This window comes from Chanos chanos, chromosome 3, assembly GCF_902362185.1.
Source record: "Chanos chanos chromosome 3, fChaCha1.1, whole genome shotgun sequence".
Classification (NCBI taxonomy): Eukaryota; Metazoa; Chordata; class Actinopteri; order Gonorynchiformes; family Chanidae; genus Chanos; species Chanos chanos.
In genome coordinates this window covers 10229774-10249496 of record NC_044497.1, presented here as the reverse complement: position 1 = coordinate 10249496, position 19723 = coordinate 10229774, and the positions used below count along the sequence as shown (strand labels likewise).

At 38.9% G+C, this 19723-nt stretch overlaps 1 protein-coding gene across 1 annotated transcript in view; it reads right to left on the bottom strand.

Annotated features, from left to right (window-relative positions):
• The window catches only part of kcnb2b (potassium voltage-gated channel subfamily B member 2b), a 55750-nt gene extending 55023 nt beyond the window's left edge, over positions 1-727 (bottom strand). Inside the window, exon 1 of the mRNA XM_030769330.1 lies at positions 146-727. Within this exon, the coding sequence (XP_030625190.1) occupies positions 146-727 (582 nt within the window). The remainder of the gene's footprint in view (positions 1-145) is intronic.
• Between the last annotated feature and the right edge of the window lie 18996 nt (positions 728-19723).

Sequence of the window (19723 nt, the reverse complement as noted above, 5' to 3'; positions counted from 1 at the left end):
GAAGATGAGGATCTTTGATTAATTTGTGTGTAACAACAGAGAAAAATGTTACTCTGCAAATCTGGTCACTGAAACTGATGTAGTCACGTGTTACTTCTCTCTTGGAATATGAAAAGTACCCAGTCTGGCAGCCTGGCAGCCTTACCTTGGCAGCCACTGAAGAGCTGGGCTTCTCCAAGAGGTCCCATAGCTTCTTCCTCTTGTCTGGGCAGCAGGTGTTATCAAACTCCCCCTCCCCTTCCCTCTCTCTCAGTGTCTCTGCCTCCCTTCTCAGCTCCTCATTCATCTGTTCCTTCTTCTGGTGGTACCGTGCCTGGCAGCAGGACTCCAAATAGATCTCATCAATGCCCCAGTAATCAAGCTCTTGGCCAAAGGACAGAGCGCACATCTCCTCCATCATGTGCAGTTTTCCAGTTCGGTAAAAATTCAAAATTGAGGTGAACGCCCCTGGGTGCCTGTCAAAAAAGTATTCGTTTTCGTTGAGACTGTAGTCGTCACAGACCTCCATTAGAGATTCATGGGTGTTGCAGTCTCTGAGCTTTCCTAATCGGGTTCTTGGGAGTCTATCCAAGGTTCGCCACAGCACTTCATGGTTGAGTCCACCGACGTTGATGCGGACTCTCCTGGAGCGAGCTTTCGTCCGGATGATCTCGATGGGCTCAGGAGGTAGAGAGGCCGTGGATCGAGCGTTGGGTTTGGGGACCCCGAGGCCAGTCTTCTCTGCCATAGTTACCAAGATGACAGGCAACGCTTGCCAGGAAGAGGAGAAATCAAAGAAAATCACAAAACAGAGTTGCGAACTGAGTGAATTATGTCGGATCCTCCTTAGACAAGTCCCTCCATGGCTGAAAAATGAGAAGAGAGAGTGGATACAAAAAGGAGTCTGAAGTTGTGAGAAAGGCAGAAAAATATGAAGCAGTGTGATGAAGTAAATGTAATGCTCTCTCAAAGACCAGCCTTGTTAGTGAATGAACTGAAGGATAATACAAAGGACACCTGTTGTTCCAATATTCCAGTTTTAGCGTGGAAAACTATCCATAAAATATAATAAGTTTTGACATCATCGTGATATGAATGTCGCTCAGATATATGACGAGGCCATAAAATTTTACATTAAATCGTTAAGTTCTGATGACAGTAATTACGATTATTACAGAGTGACTGTGTACCATAACGTATAGATATCACTGGCACCTCTGATTTATATTTACAACACACGTGGAACAGCGTCTCTATTTAGAATTCCCATTAAGAAAACAGGCTATAAACAAAGGAAATTTTAATACTCAGTAATAAAGAGCCAGCAGAGCACTACAACATCATGGCACTTTTTTTCTTCTTCCTATTCAAGAGCATTTATCTGTCATTTACACGAGCATTATCTTCCTGCCACATTCAATATTAATCAAGAGCATTGTCTTCGGTCTTCTCAAGGTTACCGTTCATGAGTCTAATATAAGCCGATAGGAACGGATATAAACTGTGCCGCGCTCCTACATGAAATATCAAGTGCATTTATATTCGGAATTGTAAAACAGTGTGTTCTGTCCCGAATATGGGATCAACACTGAGATACAGACTTTCTCTGTGTGCGTGATATGAAGTTCCATAGGGTGCAGATTTAAGCACGAATGTGTTTTTTATGCCACTAGAAAATGTTAGAATTACCTTATCCCCTCAGTCAGAATCAAGCAGCATATTGTTAAAGGCAGCGGCCGTTGGGAGGATGCAACAGTTTCCAACACACTTTAAGAGTAGCAACAGCAATCAAGAATGATATAAGACTACTTATTTCGAGGTAATTCAGAGCCCTTGTCAAAGTTACTGCTCGTGGACAACTGATGTTGACAATTGAGACTCACATTATTATTATTATTATTATTATTATTATTATTATTATTAAGAATACTAATTTGCGATCCATGCGTTTAATCAATTAAGTGTCAAACTCACTTACAGATCTTGTTAGAAAACTGTTGCACCCTCTTGACGGTAGCGCTAGCACTTTCAACAACATGTTGGCTGCTTCTGAGGGACATACGATCACTTTTTACAATCTCTGTTTCGTTTTCTACGTACATATCTATAAAAACAAGCTATTTGTATTGTTTTAGCAAGTAAATGCTCCTTTTACATTGCCACGACAACAGTGCGCTTTGTAGCGCACAACAAAGTATTGACCAGTTATAACGCTCTTCTTGCTATTTCCATATTTCCATGTTTTTTTTTCTTTCCAAATTAAAAAATAAACATCTTACCTTGCCGAAATAAACCACCTTTTGCATACAAATCGCTGTGTGTACAATCGGGGAAGAGAGAAAGGCTGCGGGATTCCCACCGCCAGACGGCTAAGATTTCGTGCTCTCAGTGGAAGCTTCGATAACTGGGTATATGTCCCACATTTTGGTACGAACAAATCAAGAAAGAAAACGTTAGTTCAAAGAAAAAAACTCTCAGGATTTAACACATGGGCTTTTGTTGTAGAAAAACACTGTCGGAAAGATTGCTGCCTCCATCGGTAGGTTGATATGGTGAGACGAGATGTCTGCAGATGTCGGACGCGTAAAACCGAAATGAAGAGGGGAAACGTACCATGGAGTGAACTGCAGAGTGACACACAGTATTGAGAGAATGAAACGCCTGAACCGCGAGCTGCATCACAGCCTAGAGGTGAAACCTAATTGGATTGGTCTGTACATCATCAAGGACAGCAGCAGATCAACTCAAGCAGGAACACACTTACTGTTACTACAGTAGTTTACTCTAAAAATGTGTAGGATTCCACCTCAGAGAAGTTAATGGTTTTGATCCATTGTATTCCATTTTATTTCTTTTCAAAGCACTTAGGACTTTCAAAAAAGTTCATGTCTCCAGATAGTATGGTAATGTGTTCCTTCTTATCCAAAATGTTATATATATACAGTATATATATTTATTATTCTGTCAAAAGATTACACAACACATGCAGATTTAAATCTGCGACACTTTTTTTGCTGTGTGGTTGATGCTATGCAATAGTACACTACGGCAAACAGTAAGAACACCATATATATCCGTGCTTGCTGCAACAACAAGAAGTAACAACACAAGGGTTAAAATCCTCTGCATCTGACGTTTTCAGGGTCTTTTTTGTTTCATGTAATCTTTTGGGTGAAGAGACTGGTTGTCGACGTGCTCTAGATGTAAACAAATGAGTGTTAATGAAGTAGGATGAGAGAGAGATAGTCCTAATTTCCAAACTGCTCTCCCTGCTGGGATGCAAATATCATCCAGACACTATGACATGAATAGTTGAATGTCTTTATATAAATATATATATATATACACACACACACACACACACACACACACATATATATATATATATATATATATATATGCATACAGATGGGAGATGGGAGTTACAATGTCCGTTCGACAGATATCAGTGTAACGTAACTGAGATTCCCTCTCAAGAGACATGAACATGACTGTGAGATTAAGTTCCCCCCAGCTTCCTCTCTCTCTCATATTACAACTTCTTTGCTCTGTCTGTATATAGCCTTTAAAGCAACTGCCTCTGAGAATGGCATTAATTCGAAGATCATCCGTGCAGGTATCTCTGTCATCAGAGGACTACATAGTGAGACAACAAAAGCTAAGGCACTGGTACCTTTTGGTGCAGATGTACTCCACGTAAGCAGACAGGGTGTTTTTTTGTGTGGTGTCTGTTGATGCCATATGGGAACACTGTTTGGAGAATTACAATGAACAGACTTCACTGTTCAAGATATAAAAGAACAAGCAGAGCCAGAATTTCATTTAAAAACTGTCCTCACTGACCATTATGACGTTTTCAAGAGGATTTTCTCACCCATGTATGGCTAAACAAGAGAATAGTTTAACCACTATGGATTGGACAGAACTTATATCTTTCTATTTTTCTCACCAGATGTTTAGATTCTTTTTTGATTTGAAATTTCCAAGAGTATTGGCACTACACGTGTGGGCTACAGTCAGTGCTTTCAGCTTACACACAACACATACTGACTCAAAAGAGACCAGTGCAGTTATTGACTAGTGACCTATTTACATCTAGGCACTCAAACTGAGGCTAATGCTGTGGCTTCAGTTACAGGATAAGTCAATGTACCAGTTTACTGCACAGTCACAGAGGAAAATAAGAAACGATTTTACCACAGGCTCTGCCAAAATCATATCATTTAACAGAAAATGTTAATGTCCCACAGTCAGTCCACAACAAGAACAACAACAGCAACAACAGCAACAACAACAACAACAACAACAACAATAATAATAACAATATGCAAACTAACCCTATGATAAATGAAAAAGTTATTTTGTTTAGCACTGCCCTCATGGTCTGGAAGCTCTTAGTCATCAGACAGCAATTAAAGCGTGGCATATCTGGTTGATCTCTGGCAACAACCCAGAGAAACAAAAATGTAAAATAATGATGTCAATATAAAACCAAAAATAACTGCTATTACCAGTACTACTGCCACTACCACCACTACTGCTACTACTACTACTAATAATAACAACAACAAGTAAACCATCAACTGAATACATCAACTGATACACTGATAAATTCATTAAAAATTATTGCTGGCTCTTTATGCACTGCATTCTCTTACATGACTGTTTGTTATGAGAGATGTGTTCAATACAGAAATGATCTGTGTATATGCATTGTCTTTCACTTAGCGATTTGCCCCTACCAAAGCATTTCAAAAACCTGATGAAAGGCCGTGTGTATTATTGATTTACCTGCTACGTTCTTTCCTCAAATGACACATGTTCAATAATTCAGTATTGATTAATTCAGTTTTGGACATAGTCCAAACAGTCCAGTACAGAAAAATACTGAAACAAAAACATTTTTGCCATGTTAGATTTAATTACAGTTGCTGACCTTTTGCTACCATAGTCCCCTTTAGGAACCCCCCAGAGGCCACAATACAATCAGTGAAGATTCATCGTGTTTTTACCTCACACTGAAACAAATAGGACCCAGTGGTCTGTCCAAATTAATATGAGCTATTGGTTTTAACCAGTAGATACAAATTTCATCTTCCATACTTGCTTTTGCATGGGTTGTATGGATTTAATAGTGGATCAACTGTGCAAAACATATATGCACCACAATGCACTGTAAAAGGAGTGAATAATAATAGTAATAATAATAATAATAATAATTATTATTATTGTTATTATTATTATTACCTTCTGTTAATGTTAACCATGCAATGTGAACATTTCAGTGATAACTATGCTGAGTAGGTGTCATTCCACATATTTTCACGTTATTCAATAGATGTATCAGTATGGTAAACATATTTTTTTTTTTGAAGAAACTTTTGTGTAAGCTTTGTATCAAAGCACTCTGTGTTTCCAAGACTACAAAACATTTTTGGAAGGTAATGCATGTTTAATACACAGTATCATGTGGGCATGTGTGTGTGGGCAGTTTCCATAGAAACCCCAATGCTAGAATCATGCAGAAGTAACGTTTTGGCAGACCAAACTGGTTATGCCCAAGAGCCAGTACCACTCCATGCTATTGATATATCCTATTGATTTAATATAGAATTACAACAAGGCACCAAGTTCACAAACTTGCGTTTGTATCTCATATTTGTGTGAGTGTATGCTTAAGCATGGGAGCACTTGTGTGTTCTTCGCATGCCTGTGTACGGGTGTGCGTGTGTGAAGGTAAATGAATGTTTTGGGGGCGGGGGTGGGGAGGATGTGGGGGGCCAGTCTTAACCTCACAGCCCTATAATAAATGATTTGACTCCTCTAGCCATCACGTGCCGTGGCTCCTCTGAGCACTGTATTTCTCCCTTTCCATTTCTCGTAAAGTGTGCCCGCTCAATCTTCTCCCCACCTGCCCATAATAAATAATTTGCTTCTATGGACACACAACTATATTAACCACTGGGCAATTCCCACTGGTTTCCAAGATACCACATGTATATACAGTACACATCACAGCTAATGGATACATATAAGGGCCACATTTGAATTGCATTGGTGTATGCGTTGCTTGCTCAGACAAATTGAAGCTCACAAACGCTATTTATTTGCATGTGTGTAAGTGAATAGCATTAAGTCATCAGAAACGGGAAGGGGGAAGTGGGGAGAGACGGATGGCTATAATTTAACTGAGAGTCTGCAGGAGGGGGAAGAGGGAGGAACCGTTCTCTTAAATTATAATAATAAGCATTCAATTGATGCTGGACGCCTTGCTAAAAATAGGTCCACCCTCTCTGGATGGTGAGCCATGTGTGGGGGGATGGGGGGGGGGGGTGTGATGTACGGTATTGGCCGAGAGCTGGAGTAAACACATGCATGAACTTGCTCGGTCTGCTGTTCCCGTCAGTAACGTAGCATGGAGCCCTTTGCTGCCACAGTTTTTGGGAACGTACGCTTTGCACCAGGAGTGTTTGTGGCGCCCGCCCCGTTTACTCAAATCGGGTTCGGAAAAGGAGAGTGACAATGGTGAATGGTTTGGTAGCAAGGAAACATTGCAGGGTGACGGCTGGAGGGTTCTCTGTTCGCAGGCATTACAAATTAAGTGGGAGACCCAGAGTGATGTACTTTTCAATCCAATGATTTATGGCTCTTTCCACCAGAGTTGAGAGTGCACATTAATGAGGCATGCACTGGACTATCTGCTGGGGACTGTTCAGTGGAAGGTTGGGGTATGGATATGGGTGGGGGTTAGGGATGGTTGTCAATAGAGAGGAGGAAACAGCCAATAGCGCCCATCTATTTGTTTGTGACTCTATTTTTAGGCACAACAGGGTAACTAAGGCTCTGAAGACACTAAAATGAATGTTATGGACCTTCAGTGAGATTCCAGACATTGACAGATCTTCCCCATCTACAACACCTGCTCTCTTTACTCATTTCATCAGCATGTGGTGACTACAGCAATATCTTTACTGCCTGTCCGTCTATGGAAAAGTTATGTAACCGATGTCAATACCATCAAAAGTCTATGATGCTGTATAACTGAGACGGCATCTGTATCAAATTGATTTGTAAGAAATGATTTATTGTTAGACTAGCAGTGCCAGTTTAATATATTTAACAAACACGTTCAGAACCATATAATCAGTAATTGATCGGATTGTTTTCACTGCTCACACATTTACGCACAAACACACCCTGATAAAAACACACAGGCTTGATAAAAAGATCAAATGCAGATGAAAGCTCAGACTTTTTTGTGGTCAATTCAATGGCCTTAGCAAATTTATAAGGTATGTTTCTGCTTCTAAAAGTGGGTTGTTATGACAGCTTTATCTTCTCAAGACTGACACTGTGTTTCCAATCAATATTTTGTTTGATGTTATTATCAGCCTCCAGTTAAGCACCAAAATGAATTGTGGTTATGCAATGGTATGTATGAAATAACATAAAAGATATATCATTCAGTCAGAACACAGCATGGATGGACACTCAGTCGTCTTCAGATACAAATTAAGATTAAAAAGCTTGAACGTAGTAACAGTATCTGGACTTCCACAGGAAGCAGAGGCACCAAATGAACGGTAGTGGTGCTCATTTTTCAAAAGCTTCAAAGAAAGTACTGTAAGCAACTTTATTCCCTTGAGAAGTGAGGATACCAAAACATTCAGTTTCTGCTCTATTCAGAGGTCTGTTGCAGCGGTTCAGTACACAGCTACAGTAGGTAACAAGGTTTGATTAATAAAAAGAATAGAACTTAAATTTGGCAGTGCAAAGTAAAACAGTGACACTAGTCATAGGTTAAGTAAAGTAGCTGGAACAAGTGCTTGGGTAATTAACTTGTAAAACAATAACGCTTTCGATGAGAAGATGTGAGTTGAGAATTGTTTGTTTTTTATATTTAAGAGGTACTTCAGAGTTCTCAGGGAAAATGAGGCGAATATTTTCCTTCTAATGGTATTTGTGGCAGGAAAAAACATCTACAACATTTCAAGTTTCTATCTGATGCCTGCGGCTAATGAGAAGCACTCATCAAAGTTAAACCTTAAATCTGGAGTTTGGTGACAGCTCTTTGTCCCTTTATTGCTGTTTTCTTTTGTGACCATACATAACAGCAGGGAGATGCACTTTAAGTCCTGGCATAAAATTGATTGCCAGGTCCTCTTGGGGTTTTCTGCTATCTTAATTATTTTCTCATTTATTTTGCATTTGTGCATGCTCAGATGACTTTAATTTTATTTATTTATTCATGTATTCTTTATCTCATAACAGGGATGTTTTTTTTCAGCAGTTTCAAGGCCTTAGAGTCAATGAAAAGTTGCCAGAGTGTATGGATGTATCTACAGTATTAGGTTTCTCTGCTGAAACTCACCTGTCTGGTAAGGTCGATGTAGGCCAGGTCAGCTCAGGAAACAAACACGCGTGATCTAGTTTCTCCTGATTGAGGCTCTGTTATTTACCCGTTTACTCCGGATCAGTGGCATATCGCTCGATAGAGCTGTTTCATGCCGTGATGCCATCCCCAGCTGGTACTGCTGGCAGTCCTTATTCTTGACACCCAATCCTCCATCTCGCTGATTCCTCCTGGAGAGGTCGGAGACAGACAAGTCTTATTTGTGCTGTAATCATGCTTGACAAAAGCCATTCAGTCTACAAATGGATAAGAGAGAGAGGCAGTAATCCAAACTGTTCCCCTCACTTCCTCTGAGACAACGGATCGTTTAGATTTAAAAAAAAAAAAATGTCCCAAAGAACTGTACTTTAGCTTCAGCAGAACAGGTTTCATGCTATTATTAGTAAAATCTGACATAAATTATAGATTGTCAATGAGTTCCAGTTAAGTGGCATGAAAGACAACAAAGCCATCAAAGCCAAAGTCATTCATCTTTTGAATAACCAAATTTTCTTTAGACTAGTGGCCTAGAGCACTATCCGTGCAGGTCACAGGAGAAACTTATGACTTTTCGAAACTAAAGTAAGGTATATTTTGATGGCACAATGCATATACTCAGCAGTATGTCACCTGGATGTTATCTCAGAGATTTCCTTATAGCTTCTGATGTTTTCCTTAAAACACAGCAGTTGTGAATTGAAATTCATTTCAGGTCTTGACATTGTTTGCTTATTTACTGTTCTCATTGCCTATGTGCTTTGGGTTCCTATAAATTCCAGGATGAGTTTAAGTGTATCGTTTTATGAAAAAAAAAAAGGGGGCCATTGTTCCGTTTGGGTCATTTTCACCGCTGACAGAGCGTTCCGTTCCAAAGCACTAGTGGTTTATTTCCCCACTGCTCAAAATCAGACAGGCCTCCTGAACATATAAATCTCTATCGACAAGCAGGGTTGAATGCAGGGCTGACAACCTGATCCTTGTCCCCCAATACATCACTGCTGTTTGGCAAGAACACACAGTCTGCATTACCACACATTTCAGCACATCCAAAACAAGACCAGTGAAGAAATGAGATTGCTCGAGATGAGTTATTATCTCTGCAATGAAGGTGAAGTTCAAAGATAGGTATGACCGCAGCCACATTCGGCTAACCTTTCAAGGGAACTATCACACCCTGGCTAATGCACAATAACAAGAGACAGTATTGCTCAGAATGACTTGCCATTTTCTTTAGAGGTTTTCTGTGATGAACGGAGATTGCCATCGGAGAATATTGCCCTTAGGCCATCCTAACAGGATCATAGGCTGTGCAGCTTACCTTTCTGTATACTTGCCATAAATGTAATTTTATCTTACTTTGTGTAATCGAAACCTGAGGGCACGTCAAACACTATCTACTCAGTTACTTTGACACACTTCGAGGTAATTAACCTAATAAAGTGTAATCAAGCTGAGTACGGTTCCCTGAATGTTTTATTTGGTGTTTATTCTTGGTGCTTAATTTGCCATGTTATAGACATTGTATCAGTGTTGAATGATTTGGAGGTTTCCAGACTAATGGAAATAAAAAGTCAGAGAGATGTAAACAAATTCTGTACCAAATAAGCAGTTTTGACTCCTGTTACATTTATTAACAGTGCTGTGTAATTACAGTTTTATAGTTCAGTTTAGGGCTTATGGGTTGAAGCCTTTTCTGTGTATGGGACATAGTATTGTACAAAAGTGGAATAGAGCCTAATGCCCAAAATAACAAAGGACAGACTTGAGAGGATATACGGGGATTCATTCATTTGTTATGTGGAAATAATAAGTTGCTAATCCAAAGATTAAAACATCTTTACATAGAGGAGTACATATGACAGAACAACCAAAATGTACCAGTTCAGTGTCATGTTGCAAAATGGGAACGCCAATGAGTTTCTGTCATGGTTTTATCATTACTCCATAGGTTTGTGTGCACCAAGCATTTTTAATCTATTAATGGGTCATCTTTTGCTGAACAGTTTTGAGTTTTTTGAAGAACTGCTATGAAGCCACACAATGTGTATGTTCTTATACGTGGAGCTTAAGGTTCATAATATATATATTGTAAAGTGCTTCTTTTATCCTTCTATTGGGGGAAGACGTAATAGTAGAATAAAACCATTTATTTGTCTCGGCCAGCTGGACTGTTTCAGATAAAGGATTTTTTTTCCCCTCCACGTTCTTCAGCTGGCTATACAAAAAGAAAAGGGTGAACTTGGGAAGGGGAAGGGGTAATTATTTTTCAGGAAATCTCACATTCGGGGGAAAAAGGCACTGAAAACAAATAGATTGGATCACAAATTATGATAGCAATCTGGACGTTATCTACACATGGTATGGGACAAGAGAAATCAATAGGTTACCACAGGTCAGAGCACAATACATGGGGGTCTAGGAGAGCAAAGCAGGCCAAAGGGAGAGGAAGAGCTGAGCATTTCCATCTTATCAGGATGTGTAAAACTAGTACGATAAGCAATGAATAAATTATTGCACGTTTTACTGCAAGGTCAGCTGAGTGGCATGCCTTTTCCCATGGTGAAACAACCCACATGCGGAGGCATATACCCACACACAGGTCAACCGTGTGTTTGAGTCTGACTCTCTCACACATCCTCTGCTTAGAGTTTTACTTTCATAAGGCTTCTCCTCACTCACAGACACACACACACACACACACACACACACACACACACACTGCACAGAGCTGGGTAATGAGCATTCTCTACATTAGGACTCTCACAGGTCCTCCTGCATAACCCCTGCCAGGCACTGTATGTGGGAAGCTGTTTGTTACTGCATGAGAAAAAGAGGGCAGTGGAAAAGACTACTTTGTAACAAACACTATAAAACTGAACCCACTGCTGAACTTCAGCTTGGTTTCCTGCAGCATAGCCTTTTAATCTCGCTACTGATCTCATTTTTCATTAAATTTCCGTTGATTGACTGTGATTTATTTGATTGAATATGGCAATAAAACAAGGTACGTCCAAGCACTTTGTACGTGAAGGTTATAACAATCTATAAATATTCCCCAAATATATATGCAATACATGATTAAAGAGTTTAGGATTATTTACAGTGTACTGAGACTGCATGTTTTTAAGATTATTTATTTTGGGAGCTCTAACAAACATTTATGAGCCTACTTCAGCATTTTGTACCAAAGAAGTCTTCATAAATTCACAGACTCATCTGAAGGCCCCCCTCTCATCCACTGAACCAGGTGAGAGCACTGCTGCAAATGTCACCGTTACTCTTCATCATTTTGTGAAGAGCTGCCTCATGAAACCTGTGTCATCAGCTCCTTGTTCAAAGTATATCCCTTTTTTGGAGGAACTGTGGAGCGCATCCGTGCATTGTGCACAACACTTCAGATGCTGATGATAAGATGAAAGTATATTTGATATTTGATCTTTTTTGTTTTTTGCAACAGGTTCTTTATAAATTGGTTCTTATTAACACAAAGAGGAATTATATCACGTGCAGTGTCGTTGGAGGGTTCGTGAATCTGTGTTAGAATTCTAGTCTATATGTAAAATACAAAGATTTATTACAGTAAAAATAGTTATATTCATTAAGTAAGGGTTTTGGGAAGACCGCATATAAAAGCTTAATGGAATATTGACATTTTGATTACACTTGGATGTAAATATTTGAATGTATAAATTTGGACGATCGACATTTATCCAATGTCCACAAGGTGGAGTTATGTTCATTAGCCATTTGCTCAGCTTTTTCTTCCATTTGAAGCATTCAAACTCATCCGGTTAAATCTACTCAGTGTCCTCATTAATGCATGATTAGCAAAATTAATGTATGTATCAACAGTCTGAAAATACCTTACACCCTTCATGACTAATCCTCTAGACAAAAGTATCTTAGTGAATGTGTGTAGATGAGCAAAGCTGATAAAACAGAGTTTAGAGGACATTTAGGAAAGTAAAGAAGCATTCCTTGGGATGCGTTTTTTTTTTTCTTTCTTTCTTTCTTTTTCACCAATGGTTTAGATTGAGTTGTTGTGAAATCATATACCAAGCTCATCATTGCAGAACCTCAAACAAATCATGCAATTGGGAGAACTCCCGACCAATGGCTTTCGCCTTCAAAATTAAACATTTGTCTGTTCTGAAAAAAGACAGCATTCAATACCACACATACTTGTCAGCAGCTCATTCTGAACAGTACATCCTCACTTGTCAAATAAATCCATACTGCAGAGGAAAGTACTGAACCAGAGACAGGTTACATGACATTTCAACACCATTCACTCCACTCATTTTAGAGTATTAAACATGCTTGTGACTAGTAGATGGTCCTGGCACAAAACCAGACAACAGATGGTGGCAAATGGGTAAATAAGATTAAAATATCCTAAGGGAGGTGATCCAGGGGTTACTGGAGATGCATTGAACGTTTTCAGACTAACCAGTCTCACACAAAGCAATTTACATCCACTGTTCAAGATAACTTATACACAAATATATTAATACTAAATGAATTGAATAACTTCTGAAAACTGTGTATGAAAGAGTTATGTGGATCATGTGGGATAACCCTTAAGTCTTCAAGCATTACACTGTATTTTTACCCACAACTTGAAGCACAGGTCTCTATGACATAGCTGCAAGAGATCTGAGTCAAAGACTTAAAGCTTTAGTTGTTGCTACACGTAGTAGAATATCTGCTCTCAAAGCTTAAGGTCTTGCTTAGTAAAGCAAAGAGTCAATCTGCTGGACAGTGTTTTTCAAGACTGACACTTTATCCTTAAACCTGGTCTTAACGCCCCATTGCCTGCATCTTCGCCGGACTGGCTGATGATTAACTGGTGAAAATCCCAGTAGTAGATTAGGGATGGATGAGACTGTGAATGTGTGAGTGTGTGATTCTTTGAAAAAAAAAATTGAAAAGGAGCAGAAAAGCCTTGGGACTCATCAGTCTAGATCGTAGAATGACTGATCTGCTCAGGGACTCCTGAATAAATGTGTGTAGGTTGACTCTTCTTCTTCAAAACAGTCGAAAAAGGTGAATGACTTGCCATCCGATTTTAGATAAAAAATGACAGAAATAGCAATTCAGAAACTTTCAACCGAAAATAAATTAAAATGTCTAATGCAAATTCTTCCCACTGCAAGTCCTTTCAACGGTGTCATGTGCTAATAGGTATTTGCAATGTTCTGTCTGGCTCCATAAGAAAATGAAAAACTCTTGTGGCTAATGACACTGACATTACATATGAAACATTCAGCTTACCATACATGACATACTGTGGAAAGGCAGTGCCTTGCAGCATCAGGTAAAACAATCATGATCTGGCGGGCAATTGCACTCGTAGTATCTCAAAACAAAATCTAAATAAGGTGGAGAGAGCAAGTCCAATTAAGCAGCCTCAATCTCTCACCACAGGCTTCACTGAACATCTGACGGTTATGGCACAGTTCAAACGCTTTTCTTTATTTTTGGAAAGATAAGCACCATAGATCATTAGCTTTCATGAAAAGAGTTAAGGTATAAAAATCAGAAAGCAAATCCCTTTTAATTAAGACATGCTTATTAAAGCTGTTTCACACAGGCGAAAGAACATTAACACAGATGACTGAGATGAGATGTGAACGAAAGCACTGCAGAGACTGTCAGCTTTCTACTAAGACTATAAAATCAAAAACAATTTCTGAATGACTTCTTTTTTTTTTTGAGAAATGGTATTATTAGACAGAGGAAGGTGAAAATGAATTAAAAGACTGAGGGGGTGAAAGAAACTGCTTTCAAACAATTTCACAACTCTTTGTGATTTCTTTGCTCAAGACATTCATAAATGCATAAAAAAAAAATACCATTACAGTGACAAGCCGTTGTGAACCAAACTATTACTTTGTCTGTGCAGCCTTGCTTTGGTTTGCTATGTAAACATGCTTATTTTGTGATGTGAAGTACGGAACCAAAAGCTTTATTTGTGAAAGCTTAAGGATGTGCCTTAAACGAGCCATGCTCTAAGCTACAGGTCCAAGAGATTAATCTTTAATGTGATCTTAAGCATTCTAAGGCACATATAAGCCTGTGGACACAGCAGTATGTAAAAATGGGGTTGTAAAGATGTAGTAGGTACATAAAAAAAATTCCCTTTAAGCTCCAACTGTTCTTGGAAATGTAACCTACAAATGTCAGTACTGTTGTAAAACTTCTTCTCTTTCAAAGATTGTTAAAAGCATCAAACCAAATTGAGAAACATTACGAAAAGAACATCATGCTTCAGTTGCAAAGTTTGCTGAATCATATTGACAAACCTGTCAGATCCTTAGCCTTTTAAACTTCTTCCATAAATAAATAATGGACTACCCCTGTATAGACCAACATGCAATGTGATTCTCAAATTAGTCTGGCTCCCGTAGGATCTGCACTTTGTGCAGTGTACTGTAAATTTGACTGACAGCTTATGGCTCATGCACTCTTCACATCTCCCTCAAGCATTTCTTTTCAAGTGGAGTTTTTCATTCAAGGTGCCAACAAAGGGGGGGGGGGGGGTACTTTTGAAATGTGCAAATTTTTCCTGTATGAATTGAGGTTCATATTTCACAATTATTTTTTCATTCAAATGGCATTCTTCTTTCAAGTTGCCAACAAAGCCAGGGGAATACCTTCAGAATTTTGAAACAGGTCTTGTATGCTTTGGGAGTCATGTTTCACAAACGTTTTTAAGTCTCATGAATATGCTCAAAAACAAACAGTTTAGACCCATTTTTTTCTTACTCATTACATTGCCTTAAGCTACCATGGAACCATTTAACTATCCAGTGTGAAAAATATATCCTAAATGTATAGTGCAAAATTAATACTAAATAATTTCATGCATTTGACTGTTTCATAAGAGATTGGGCCGAGGGCTAAAAAGTACATTAAATGAGAGTTTTATGGATTTATGGTTTCTGCTGTGAACAACATGCATAATGCACAGGGATGCATAATTCAAAGCAGCACAGTTGCCTACTTAGCACTTTGCTGAACCACAATTACCATGATCACAACTGATAAGCAGACATAAAGAGTTCCGCTGGTGGATACTGTTTTGGTTGAGCTCTAGGAACACTGCCAGTTCTCAAATTTTAGTGAGTCCCAAATCATTCACCCCCTCTGGCTGCACTGAACATTCATTGCCATGGAGGAAGAGTCAGTCAGCACACCATTATCCGTGAGTCTCCGAGTGAATCAATCATCTCGGCTGATGAGTCTCAAGGCTGATATCTTATAAAAACAGCCTCAAGTTATAAACCACCAGCTAGCCTATGGAGGCTTAGAAACTTTTTTTTTTTCTCATTAAGCTGTTAATGACAGTGGTTCATAGATAGTACTGACACCAGTCACAGGAGCTGCATGCTCATGTATGAAGTCTCTGAAACCTAAACCATGTGGCAAGTTTTTGTATATGGTACACAGAAAACCAAACATAATAGACTTAATAGCATCAAAAACAAATAGGAATGACAGGGAAACAGTGCTCACAGTTTAAATATTAACTTAAGGACCCTTATTCATCTGAAGCAATTCATCATTAGTAAACGATGAAATTATTTGCTCTCAGATATTAATTGCATATTCATACGACTGCTGATATATGAGGGACCATTAAACTGCCCAAAGAGTGCACACAGTGACTGAAATGTGATCCAAGTCGAGGATAACACAGCAAACATTTGTTGATGCTATTATGTTTACTGTGAGCAGGTGTTTCTGGAACCATTTTACAATGCCCTCAACAAACACAGCGTACACTGTCTAAGCCATATTATAACACTATTATGCATTGTGACCTGTAAGCTTTGATGTATTGATTATGAATCAAAACTCGATTTACAGTTTAAAAAAAATAGGAAGATCATATGCAGGCAGATTTAATAATGACCTACCAATGTTCTTGTTACCATGAGTTTTTGCCATGCCTTAAGAATTCACTTTGAAATGTTTATTATGTTTATAAAGTCATCTTTTATTGTATGAACAGCCATCGAGCTGTAAAGTGTTCTGTAATATAATCTGAAGACCAAATCAGAATGAGAGCATATATGACAAATTCATGCATAAATGCTTTGAGGCAAATGTATTGAAGAGGGATTGGTCTCTTACTGCAGAGGTGGAAAAAAACATCCCTTTAAAAAGCAGCATGTAGCTGTTAATGTGGGTACAGAGGGGGACGTGGTAGAATTTCATTATGCATACACAGGGTGAAGAGACTTAAAATCAGTAGTATTAGAGGACAATTTCACTTTGCTTTTTCTCCAAACCTTGTGTTTTATTTGTAGCTTAATTTAAAGAATTGTTTTTTTTTTTATATTGCTCAGTCTATAAGATGTAAAACATGGCTGCATACAAGACAGTGGCGATATAAAAGCGGACACCAGAAGTGTTTTTCTGAATGCATTCTGCAAAGAAACCCACATGAAAATGTACTGAGAACTGGGTATACGCAGGTAGGACTAAGAATCAAAACCAGGAAACTGATCAAAGTTGGTACATGAACAAAATAACATATAGGTCGGAACTACACAGCTGAGAAACTCACAGAAAAGAAAGAGATTTGCAAATAACTGAGAGAAACCAGAGAATATATTTACAAGAAGCAAAATGAAAACATGAACCAGAAACAGGTGTATGTGATATACAGCAAATTAGTAAATTTCACCACCACCCTTGGTGGTGCTGGTGGAATTCTTGCATGAGATTTGGGTCCAGGATTTCAGAGGTAGGAAGCCAACGCCAGTCTTCAGGGCCTTACCCCTCCCAATCCACTGGGTACTGCGTGTATCCCCCATGTCTTCTGGGGTCCAGAAGTGATTGGACAAAATAGGCCGGTGATACATCCATATCCTGAGCTGATGGAGTATCATGGGGTATGGTACCAGCCTGGGGACCTGGATCCTCCAGTCCAAGACGAGAAACATGAAAGATGAATTTGTGCTGAATTTGATTAATTTTGTGTGTGTTGGAGTTGATGATACTTGGTTGATCCCCGGAGAGTCTTTGAAGGGTCCCACAAACGGATGTCTGAATTTCCTACTGGGCACGTGGTGTTTGAGATCATTAGCAGAGAGCTGGACATATACTATCTCCCACAGAGGGAGCTGTGGAGGGACAGATGAATCCTTGACTGAGAGCCTCTTGAATATAACTTTTGTTTCTGCCACATACAAGGGATGTATAGGATTGTGAGGTGGAGAAACTCCAGCAAGCAATGGCAATGGCACAGTCCCCATGACAGTGAGGAAGGCAGCTGGTACTCTTAAGCTTAAAATACTTAAGCAAAATCTTGGTAGACCTCAGGAACATTGGGCTGCAGGGAAGTTGGTGGACTCACAATGGAAGGAGGTGGAGTCACAAGGCAGTCTGAGGCAGGTCTTCTGACCAGGCTGTGAATTCAATCTCTCTCCAGGCAGTGGTTGGGTTGTAATGTTGGGGTCAGAGAAGTCCCAGAAATATTTTATATACCAGTGAGTGGATGACCAGGAATGGTAGTGACCCCTGATGGATAGTCGCTACAGAGATTTGAATAAGGCTGGTGACATGTGTACCTGTGCTGGCTTCCCCAAAGGCTTTCTATCCAATACATTCATTGAAACGTGATAGTGGCATGGATGAATGGGGATGTGCAATGACTGTGCAATACTCTTGTGAATGAAATTCCCCGCAGTACCAAGATCTAGAGGAGCTGAGAAGACGGGGGGGATCACCAGATTGAACTGTTACAGGTAACTGAAATGGTTTTACTGAGAGAGAGGAGGAGGGATTGCTTATCTCAGGTGTGGAAACTCAAGTCTTCTGAGTCATGGTTCTTGCTCTTGACAGAACAGGAGGACAAGTGCTTGCACATCGGTCTCACTGGTGACGCTCCTTTCCGCAGTATAAACAACTGAAGTCATCATCACCCTGGAGATATTACTTAGGTCTAAAGCTGTCAACTCTCTCATGAAATGTACATGAGTAAGCATTTAGCCAAAGGTACAAAAGTTGATGTCTTGCTTGTGGAAATAATACATTCCACATTGGCTCTTTCAATAAAAAGAGGATAATGAGTTACATTTGGGAAATGTGGTGCCTTTATTTTTTAATAATATAAATTTTACAGATATCTTTTAACACAAATACAGTTATCATCAACTGCTACTGATTATGTCAATGTTATCATTATTGGCCTACTAAAGACATAGCCTTAGTCTAAAGTTTACAGGTGCCAAAAAAAAAATGGTGACTGTTTAAGTGAAGAACTGGAGTTGGCACAGATGGCATCAGACAACTAGTAGAAAATTTTGCACTAGTTTTTTAAGAAGAAAAAAAAAAAACCTTCATTCACTTACTCTGGTCACCTCCCTCTGAGAGCATCCCTTGACAACTCAGACATTTTGTTACTTTTATCTGAGTGTTGGTCCGTTTTAATAAAATATATTACATACACTTTCCAAATTTTATTAAACTACTCAATACAGCTCCATCCAAAAGCCAGGCTGCATCCTTGAAAATTGTAACTCATATTTTGTAACAATTTTGCAACTTGACAATTTAAGTAAGTGAAGCGCTATATTTGGCTAGTGTTAAATGTTTACATTTTGCTTATTACCATAATTGCATCTAGCTGGCCAGCAAATATCTGTGGCTAACTGAACTAATGTTACTTATAGCGATTGTGTGTTACATGGCTTACAATTTCAAAATAATTTTACAGAAACCAGACAGGCTATGTCCCTCACAAACATTTTGAAAAGAAATTGATTTTGAGTCACAGCAGTTTGTAGTTTGTAAGCTATTTAGTTTGTGAACAAATGTCATGAAGGTAGTGAAAAAAATTAGTTAGTCATGAGGGTTACAAGTAGGGCCACCATTTGTAACTTTTTCTGCCATATTGGTCAAGGCATTTCATAAATTTGATATGCTTTTATCCTTCTCGTATGACTGCCTATGAAAATTAATGAGACCAGGCTGATTGTAAACTTCTATTAGAGTCCTCCTATACTATTCATGATCATCCATATAATTTGAAAAGTCTGTCCTATCACATGTCATCATGTTTGCTTAGTCACTATAAACAGCCCTCGATAATAATGGAGCAAATTTGTCCATTAATTTAACATCAAAATATGCTGATAAACAATTCAGTTTATTTTATCTGCAGGCGTGATTCCTGTCACTGCAAATCATTCCTCAATGTAAGGATATTTGTGAAACATTTCACAGGCAAATTAAAAAAATAAAATAAAATTCTGCATCCCAGAGCAAAACAAACTCCTGTTTTTTCTATACAAATGATATCATATAACTCATGTAGTGCTGTCAAGGAGCCAAAATATT